The following is a 10,586-nucleotide window of genomic DNA, read 5'->3' as shown; positions in this document are numbered from 1 at the left end:
CACCTTAAACAAAGAAACAACCATTTTATTTAAAGAGACAAACATTACAGACACAAATGTTAGAAACATTACAAGTTGTGAGCAGTTTCTGGATCCTGCTGAGGCAGGGATTGGGAAAGCACCTTTGCACAGTCTGGAATGGTTTGGCTTTGCACAGCTGACCTTTCTAATTCAGTTTCTGCTCTGGTTTTCTACCCCTGCCCATATCAGGCTCTGCCAATGCCACAGGTGTTGAAGATGCAGCTGAACATGTTGCTGGTGTTCAGCTTTCTCCCCCTCACACCCATTTCCTGGAGTGTCTTACTCTCAAGGCAGTAGGGATGGTAGGGAAGCCATTATTTTGGCTCTCTAAAACCACAGGGCAGATTTTGGACATAGTTTACCTTCCCCAGAAGGATTAATCTGATTTAGCACCCAATATCACAGCTATCAGGGCACACAGGGTGTACCACAGCCACACAGCTCTGCTCAGGGTGTGCTGCCAGGGAGCAGGCCCATGAGCAGGAACTTGTCAAAGATTGTGGGAGGGGATTCAATATTCCTCTCAAAATTTGATAATAAACCACTTTCTAACAGACTATTTGGAGCCAGGCACTCTTTTTGCCAGTGCTCTTCAAGCATGGCAGCCAGCTCCTCAACACAGAGGAATTTCTTCCATGAATTCTTTCAGAACACAGACACTGAGAAGGCACCATTTCATCTAGCTCTGCTTGAAGGCAAAAGCTGACAATCTGTTGTTTGTGGATGGATCTAAAGGCTTGGATTTTTTGGATACATTTGTGTCCTCAGATTTCTGCTCCTGGCTCTTCTTCACTTCATCTTCCTCAGCTGGGGGACGCTTCCTCTTTTTGTCTTCTGCTGAGTCACTGACTCTTCCTCCTCTTGCTTTCTCAGTCCACACCTTTGAAGGAGAACAGAAAATTACAAATTAGGTCACAAAACTCATCACTTTGTTTTATACACATTATTACTCTGATTTTAAGCTACTGAAATAATTCCTGTGATGAACTAACAGGGATTAAGTAAGGAACTATTTCTTCACTTTCCTTTCTTCTAACAACATTCTCCTTCAAAACTGTATTTCTTTTGAGACTGTATATGAAATTGAAGCTCTTAATTGTCTTTCTGGAGAAATGAGAAACCCAAAAGATTCAGCAAGTTAAATGAGAACAAATTTAATCCCCAGTGAATTAAGCCTGGCTATGTGACTTTGAACTCATTCCTTTTGTTACTGGTTCATTGATTACATTTCTCTCACAAGCCTCACTTTGGAAAAACTGATTTCTGATATTGTTTATAATTCAGTTTATATTTTCACAAATTATATGTCATAGATCATGGCACAATTCAAAATTGAAATCCATAAAGAAGGATTCCAGAAAAAATTCCTAACAGAAAATAACCCAGGGATTCAGTGGAGAGAAAAAAAATTATCAAACCCACAGAATTAGAGAATGTTTTCTTACCATCCTTTCCTCTGATGTCAGCATTCTAAATCGACTCATTCCTTCTTTTATTACTTCTGCTTCATTCAAATCAGGATTATCTGTCAAAATGTTTGCTCTGTTCTCTTCTAGCCACATCTGGAAACCTGTCTTTGGTCTAAAGCAAGCACACAAAAATTGTCTGGTTAAGAAGATTATAGGAAAAGCACATCCTCCCAAAACAGCATTTTTGAGCAGCACCGAAGTGGGTATTTTTGCTCTCAGTAGACCTCTCAGGGCAGCAGCCTCCTCTCTCCCACTGCAGGATGCTCTGAGAACATGCTGAAGGCAAGACCAAGTCAAGCATTTTTATTGAAAGTGTGATATATGTATATGGAGATTTACATTTTTAGAATGACCAAGCATAATGGCTCTCTTCCTTTCTGACAGGGTCCCATCAAGCTAAAAATAGAGCACATCCATTAGCTCAGCTCATCCTTCTCACAGCTCTCCTTACCACTTGTTGTGGAACATCATCTGTAAAGGTTAACTGAAAAAATGCCAGTCCAAATGAGTAATAATTACCTTCATCTTCCTCAGCTAAATGAAGCCTAAATGAAACATGACTGTAATAATGCAGGTTTCATGAGGATTGGGGTTGTTAGGAAATACATCTGCTTCCCAGGAACAAGACAGATTAGAGCCTCAGCTAGGAAGAGATGAGCTCCTCAGGTGACTGAAGATTTTGTTGACCTTCTCTTTTTAAAAAAACCCACCAAAATAAAGCTTTTTCTCTTTCACATAAGATCCTTAGCTTTGAGACTTTGAGATTTTCTAGAGCTGTTGAAATTTCCACTATTTCCTATGCTTGGGAATGTCACAGCAGCACGGTTTCATTTATCAAAGGCCATTACAAGCAGCATCAAGGCACAAAAATTGTTGCTTAGAGCACCAAAATTATATTTTGAACAGCTCATTTATTATTCCCTCCCATATTTTTCAAGTGGGTTCACAACTGTGACAACTTGTGAGCTAAACTTTAATCTTCATGTTATATTTCTGTGGCAAGTCCAACATCTTCAGAAATAAACTGATTTTGGACTTGCATTTCTATCAAAATTGGAATATGGCACTGAGATGCAAGTGTCTCTCACCTTCTGTTTTCAGTGTTTTCCTGTGCAGTGACTTTGACTTCTTGGGACTCATTTCCTGCTTTTTCTTCTCTTTCTTCCACTGTTTTTTCACCAGGATTAGTTGCAGGTGTGCGAGGCTGGAAGAAGGAGGCTGCTGAAGCCTACAGAAATGGAGAATAAGAAAGAAAAAAGTAAAATCACCTCACTCTCACACAACATGTACCATGTAGCCTAACAAACCCCAAGCCTTTCCTAAAGACACATTAATCACTTCCATTAATAGAGTATCTAGTCCATCCAATTCAGCACAGCAGATGTTTACATTATTTAAAATAAAAGCACAAGGATCAGTACAGAAATTAATTTCTACAATTGATTTTTTTCCTGCTGTTTTATGTGCTGTCATAGTCTTTGCACTATGCTTAAATGAATTCTGCCATCTAAGCTGCTTTACTCACAGGGTTTCATACTTGATAAAAGCTGGTAAAATTCAGTTTTTTGTTCTTTCCTCACTGAAATGATGCAAGAAAGACTACAAACATTACCTGCTTGGTCTTGGGTTTGGGAGTCAGAGGCTTTATAACTGGAGGGTTCTGCTTGTCTGCAGCTCGACTGGCAGATGAAGATGTTTTCTTTGAGTATTTGGTCATATTGTCTAAAACATTTCCTGAGGGGAGCACTGGCTCCTTTTTGCTGGATGACACCTAGCAAAACAAAGAAATAGGTGTTTTATTTATTTTCTGTCATGTTCCCCTCCAAGGTATCTATTATATTGGAAACTCCAGACAGAATCTGTTGTGATTTTCAGAGCATCACAATCGAAGCTGCAAAATTCTTACCTTAAATGGATTCACTCGTCCTCTGCTGCTGGATGCAACCAGAGCTGTTTCAGAGGAGAGAAAAAAGAATGTAAAAATGTGTGCACTCACACATATATCCAAATCTTTGAGGCAATGTGCACATTTTAGAGGAGTAGAAAGACACTTTAATAACCCTGTGAAGGTTATGCTGTATGTGCTCAGCTATTCTTATTTATCAGAAATGCCACACGGGACCAACAGCTTAAAATACAAACCCAGAGGAAGACCCAGTACTTCCTCCACTCCCAAATCCGTTTCCACTCCTATTATTCTTGCTCAAGGGTTGGCAGGTTGCTGGAGGTCACATTCTGCCCCTGCCCGCCCACACTCACAGCTCTAGCTCAGGATTTCTCTCTCTGCTTTGCAAGTAATAAATGTGCCTGTGAGTAGTGAAACAAATCCATTGATCACTGCTCTCATTTGTCCCTTGTCCCAAGGAAAGCCTTCATGGCACAGCCAGGCTGGCCCTGATTCAGCATTTGGCATAGCTGGGGCAATCAGAACAGTGTTGTGAACACCATTAGGTAGTGAGGACAGGAATAGGGAACCTCTTAAAAACAATCTGTGTGAGCAGGGCAGGCTGGACAGGGCTTGGAGCAGCCTGGGATAGTGGAAGGTGTCCCTGTCCATGGCAGGGGGGTGGAATGAGCTATAAGGTCCCTTCCAATCTAAGCCATCCCATGATTCTGTGAATTTACCATTTGACAATACTGTTATGTAGCCAATTTAAGTAGTAATGGGAGAACAAAGGATAAAAAACAGCAGCAGATTTGTGAAGAATGACAAAGGTGTCATCCTTTTATCCTGGAATGAATTATTTACTCACCAGGCTTTGGAGTATTCACCTCTGCTGAAGTGACACCTTTGGAGAAACCATTTGGCTCTTCTGAAAAAGGAAAGAAGAACATATTTAAATACAATAAAATAATGTAGCATAAATTCTTTTTAAAAAAATCAAACCAAGCTGACTAGTAAGGAAGGATGGGGCTTCAGCAACCTGTTCTAGAGGAAGGTGTCCCTGCCCTTGGCAGCAGGGCTGCAACTGGATGATCTTTAAGGTCCCTTCCAACCCAAACCATTCTGTGATTCCATGATTATAGTAAAATTATCAGACAGTACAAACACTTTTACAAAACCATCTGTCACCTCTACCTTGATTTAGAGTTGTAAATTTATTTCTTAAACCTTAAGCTTATTCCTTAAAGTGTGCTCAAACTACTCATCTATCAATCTACCTCCTGCAAGATTGGAGCTGAAATCAAAGTAACTGATTAGAAGGTGAGCCAGTTCTTTAGGAATAAAATCAGGCAACAGGAAAAAGTGCCCCAGGGCCCCTCTAATGGATACTGAGCACAAAGCACACACATCTGTGACACAGCAGATGACACACATCTTCTCTGCAGTGACTGCAGGCACAGGCTGGAATATGGAGCCACTTAATTCCTTATTAAGTCTGCAAAAGCTAGCTGGATAACTCCCAGTCTATTCAGAGAATATATTTTTCTTACTCTCTTTATGCACTTCTGGGGTTTCTTCTGCTTCCTCACAGGCATCAGTTTCTTCTTCATCATCTCCCACTTCTTGGTCCTGCTAAACATTCCTGCCTGGCAGCTGCCCCCACTTGGTGGCAGAGCTGCTGGAACTAAAGGAAGGAATTCAGCAGAAAGGAAATGGTCACCAAGTCAGAAAGAAAACTGAGACAACAGATAGCCAGCTCATTTACCTAATTTAGGCAATAAGGACAACAACATTTGGCATTTATGTGCATTAGACCTTGATTAAACTGTGATGATTAAAGATTCATTAACCACTCCATAACTTTACTGCCAGAACCCTTTGCAACAAATATAAATGCAAATATTAAAGATCTTCTCTAATCTCCATGTAAACACATATACCTCCAGTATCATCAGGTTACTTTTCTGCATCCATGAATATGCACACAGTATATTCATATATCCTGTACATGTGTATTTATATATATATATGTATGTGTGTATATATATATATAAAACATGGATATATAATTTCATACTGAAGGCATCAAGTTTGAACATTTAATCTAATTATTCTCTAAATTCCCAATACAGTAGGATGTATAATTCTTGCATTTTCCTCCTAAAATTTGCCAATTACCAAGATCTGTATAATATAAACAAAAGGCCCATTTCTTTCAACCAAAACAATCAGTATTAGATTACTCTGGCACTAAGAACAACATAGTGTTTGTGATGGATTTTAGCCCTCAGAGCGGTTGAAGCTGCAGACATGGGATTATAGCTTCCACACAGGATCCAGAAGAACAAGCCAGAATATTTAGAAATTAGTTTTGACTGTGCAGTTTAACACAGAAGAATAAGGGAAAGGCTACAGATAAGTTCAGGGACTTATCACTTCCTTTTGCTTAAATTAGTTCCAAACTTCATACATAAAATTGCTATAGGGAGACACTGCTTTCAAAACTATGATATAAATAAATATATATAAATATACATTATTATTATTATTATTATTATTATTATTATTATTATTATTATTATTATTATTATTATTATTATTATTATTGTTGTTGTTGTTGTTGTTGTTATTAAAATAAGTTTAAAAGTAACCCCATAACAATTTAAAAAAAAATCTGCCAAAACACAAACACACACCTTTTGCCTCACCATGTTATACAAAGCAGATGCAGGTAGGGAAGATTGATAGCACAAAGAGAAAAAGAATGCAAAGCCAACCTGTAATATGTTCCATAGCTTTGAAGAGCTGGGATTAGTTAGGAGGGAATAAGACTAAATAAAATAAACTGAGATGGGATATTAAAAAAAAGGGATGGGTGGAGAAAGATAGGATTTTAAGACAGGTGTGGAATGAATCAAGATTGAGAGACTGAGACAAAGAGGTGAAAAAAAATAGGTGGGAGTCAACCAAAGGTAGGGAAATGTGGGAAGAGAAAATTCCAGTCAGAGCAACTTAGCATTGAGTCTATTTTGGCTCTGAGGCTGCTGGACACAGCACACAGGAAGTGAGGAGTGCAGATATTTCCCTCTGTGCTGGTATCCTGGGACTAATGAACCTTCACGAGACACCAGCAAGGATGTGCCATTCCACAAGTATCATTTCCAAGCAGAGCAACTCAAGCTGTCACTTCACCCACAAATACCCTGCAAACTGTGGGCTACAGAAATGCATCAAAACCTTAACAGAGCAGCAAAACCCATCCCAGTTTTTAGCCACGGAAATTCGCCTTACCCAGCGCTCGAGCGCTTTCGGAAATCCTCTTCCTCCTCCTCATCTTCCTGTGCTGCTGCCAGCTCTGAGGCTTTTTCCACAGCCACCTCACTGAGGAGCTGGGCCAGGTTGAGCCTGCGGGAGCGGGAGGCGTATTTGATGGCCAAATTCAGCACGCTGTGGGTCATGAGCTCGGCCAGCTCCACGCAGCGGGACTCGCGCTCCAGCTTACAGGAGAGCTGCAAGAGAGGGAGCCTGGGGAGTCACACACCTCAACTCCACAGCTCCCTCAAGACTCCAGGAGTAGAATATCAAGGTCTTGGTGGAGTGAATGAATAAAGATAAGATATCAATAATCATGAGCTACAGATCAAAGAAAAAGCTTTGTTATTTCCTTCTTGCCCCCACGCTTCACGCTGCAGCCAGCCTTTTGTCAGTCTGAACCAGCTGGATTGCCAATCACCAGCCAGACTCCTAAGAAGAGGAATCACATCAGCATTTACATCAGATGCCATCCACAAATAAATTATAGAATCATAAAATGGTTTGGGTTGAAAGGGAACTTAAAGCTCATCTCATTCCAACCCCTTGCCATGAGGAGGGACACCTTCCACTACCCCAGGTTGCTCCAAGCCCTGGCCATCCTGGCCCTTAGCGCTTCCAGTCTCAGGGATAAATCTCAGGGATTCTTCCTATTATGTATTTGGACTTACAGCAAACAGCTTCATTAGAAGTTCCTGCTGTTCTTTCACTGCCTGATTTTTAGCATTTTCATCAAATTCATATCCATTTTTTGACAAGTAATCCAAGTGGCTGTGAAATAAAACAGAACGCCAGTACTGCTCCTGAAAAAAAGGGAGAAGGATGAGTGTTGGAATTCAGAGGGGAAAAATAGTCCATAACATAATGTCTAATAATTTAGATAATGGATTTTATTCACTTATTCCTTAATATTTCTTTCCTCTGATAATGAGGGTGAGGGGCAGACAATTCTCCTTCAAGTCAATGCTACCAAGGAAAAGATGGATAACAACCACACTTACACAAACTGATCCAAACAGTTGCCATAGATTTTGGATTTGATTTATATTACAGGCTTACAGCAGGATGAAACCTACATGTTGACCAATGTACTATCAGGATAGACAATTCTAGAACAAGTTATTTTATCTGCTGTCCCACAGCAAGCTGGAAGTGTTCCAGAATAATTCAGTAAACTTGGGAGTTTACCTGAGAGACATATAAACAGAAACTATAATGCAAGTATGGCTATTAGACCAGGCTAGCCTTTTTCAAAATAATTATAAACTTATTCAAAACCAGTATGTTTTCATCAGATGTATTAGAATAACTTTTCTTTACCTACACATATTCCCTCAAGCCAAATCAACAGTTCCTGGCATTCCCATCCTATTATTTTGGGTAGAGGGAGGAATGGCAAACTATTAGATAAAAAACAAAACACTTAACCAAATGAAGGAGAATTCATTAAAAATGACAGAGTGTTCACTATTGAAACTTTTTATCTACACTTCTATCAAAGAGAATAAATTTCAAATAGCATTCAACTGTTCAAAGGCTGAGGTTAGAATTTTAAGTTCATTTCTCTTTTGTGCATTACAGCTGAGCATAACAAGTTTGAAATACTTGAACCAATAAAAAATGAAGAATAAAACCAGGTTTTTTTCTAGAAGTTGTCCACAGGCACATCTTGCTCCAACCAGCCTCTAAATAAGCCAAGCCAGAAGACCTGTGTTTTCAGTGATTATGAATTTGGATACTTAGTACATCTTTCAAAAATTTTGTTATGATTAAAATAGTAAAACTCAGACATAATCAAGGGCATCTTGACTGGGATCCTCAAATCTGGTATCACAACCCACTAAAAAAACAAGAGTGAGAAAGACTTCAGTGGTCAGAGACAGATTATGTGTAAATACAACTTTGCATCAGCTCTGCCAGTTTTGTTTTGTGCTCTTCTAGGAACAGTTGTGAACCAAACCAGAGAAGTTCCACAAAACACTGAACCCAAATAACCCCTTGGCCACGTGTTTTACTCGGGGTTTGCACTGTTCCTCTTGTATCACCCCCACTCCAAGGACACCTGAGCCTCCCAGCTGTGGACTCCACACCATTCCATACCTCCATCTGTCCCTTCTCTGTTTCCACTTGGCAATAAGGAAGTTTAAAAGGCAGGATTGCTACAGCAGGTCGTGGCAGGGTGGGAGGGAAGCGGGCTCCTTTACAGGGGATACACCTGTGCACAGAAACAAAACACAGCCACACTCACCCGTGTTCCACATCCAAACCAGGTCTCCTAAGCAGCAAGAAGATGCTTGAAGAGGATTTGTCCTTTGGAAAGTAGCAATGGCTTAAACACAGCAATGTGTAAGATTCCATGAAAAAGGGTTATCTTTACATGGCAAGCAAGAAAAGAGCTCAAAACCAGCCAGGCACACGCTGCTCTTGTTCACACTTTAAACTCCAAATGTGGCACATAACACACTCTGATCTTGATCTCACAGAATGTTTGATTTAACCGCTGTTACAAAGAGTAAATGCAATATATTAAAATCAGAAACCACTGAACAACTGAAGGGACAGACTTCTTGCTTCACTATATTTAAAGGAGTAATTTCTGGTAACAATCACTTAAGCAAACCATTGACTGGGGAAGAGCTGTGTTTCCTGCAGCACCAATGCAGCATTGACAAAAACATCTGGGTTTCTAAGCTGCTGTTCCAGAGACTTGAAAAAAAAGAACAGGAAGCATCAGTGTTCTGGCTATCTCTTAATTAAGGCATGTGGTGTTTCTACAACAACCCTCCCCCCTCCTTATCTTCATTATGCTGCTGGCTTTGAGTAAAATGTTCTTAACAATTCAGAGAGCAGCACTCTCCTTCTTGGAGTAGAAGGAAAAACTCAGGATGAGAGACTCACAGTTGACCATCTGATCAATGTGATGTGACCTGCACATTTTTGGTAAATTTTCTGGAGGCCAACATAATGATTAGGAGGGAGAAACAGGCAGGGAAGTGACATTTTAACAGAGGTATCAAATTATTTCCCCTATTCCAAATAAGCAGCCACATAAGTGTAAATAAAATTCAGTCTCCCACCAAACTCTACAAATGCCTGTAAAGTAAGAGAGTCTAAATATCAATTAAAATATGTGAGATGATGGATTCTGCCCTGGTAGGAAAAGGACACAGACCACTGAATAAAAACTGCTACAAATAAAGCTTAGCAACAAAATGTCCAGCACACAAGTCACACTAAAGAGAAACAGTTATTTAGACACACCAGTATAACATTTTATAAAGAAATGGTTAGCTTTCAGCTGAATATTTGAGCAATTTTACATCCAAAATGGTTCTTCAAGGCCACAGTTTAAATATTACTGTAACAACAGACAGCTCTGATTTATCTATGTCTGATGATGTAGATGAGTTATAGGATGGGATTCTTATCAAAGTCAAAAAAGGGGAAAACATTCAGGGAGAAAAAAGATACCAAGAACCCCAAAAACTTGGGAAGAAAAAGGAAAAACAACCAAAGCCATCAAAAGCAGAAGTAGATTTCTAACAGCCACCCTAACTTCAGAAAGTTTCTCTAGCAAAAACTGCAATAAACTGCACACACACCTCTGAGCCAATTAATCAGTCACAAATTAGAAAACTCTAATGAGTTACTCAAAGCCAGTTTAATAAAGAATCCTCCATGCAGAATTCAATTTGGGGAGTTACCATTTGCTGTGAATATTTACCAGGCACCTGTTTCAGCACCAGCTGAAGTTTGCAGTTTTGTAAAAAGGGATTGAAAAGGATTCTCTAGGATTGAAAACCAAGACAAACAAAGCATGAATTATCTGACCTGAGCTGCTGGGGATTTTCATGGATGCCAACGACCCAATAATGATCATATTTCCCTTTGCAATGCTC

The 10,586-nt window shown here is 39.7% G+C and overlaps 1 protein-coding gene across 1 annotated transcript in view; it reads right to left on the bottom strand.

Annotated features, from left to right (window-relative positions):
- Positions 1-10,586, bottom strand: part of WDHD1 (WD repeat and HMG-box DNA binding protein 1) — a 26,507-nt gene continuing 15,921 nt past the window's right edge. Inside the window, 11 exon segments of the mRNA XM_031066330.1 lie at positions 1-901; positions 1,467-1,602; positions 2,579-2,718; positions 3,103-3,261; positions 3,397-3,440; positions 4,244-4,303; positions 4,926-5,059; positions 6,667-6,884; positions 7,359-7,490; positions 8,788-8,902; positions 10,519-10,586. The exon segment at positions 10,519-10,586 is cut by the window's right edge and continues 56 nt beyond it. Coding sequence (XP_030922190.1) covers positions 701-901; positions 1,467-1,602; positions 2,579-2,718; positions 3,103-3,261; positions 3,397-3,440; positions 4,244-4,303; positions 4,926-5,059; positions 6,667-6,884; positions 7,359-7,490; positions 8,788-8,902; positions 10,519-10,586 — 1,407 coding nt within the window. The 3' untranslated portion in view covers positions 1-700.

Source organism: Geospiza fortis, unplaced genomic scaffold, assembly GCF_000277835.1.
Source record: "Geospiza fortis unplaced genomic scaffold, GeoFor_1.0 scaffold23, whole genome shotgun sequence".
Taxonomy (NCBI): Eukaryota; Metazoa; Chordata; class Aves; order Passeriformes; family Thraupidae; genus Geospiza; species Geospiza fortis.
The sequence above is the reverse complement of the archived record's forward strand: the minus strand, read 5'-3'. Positions and strand labels throughout refer to the sequence as shown.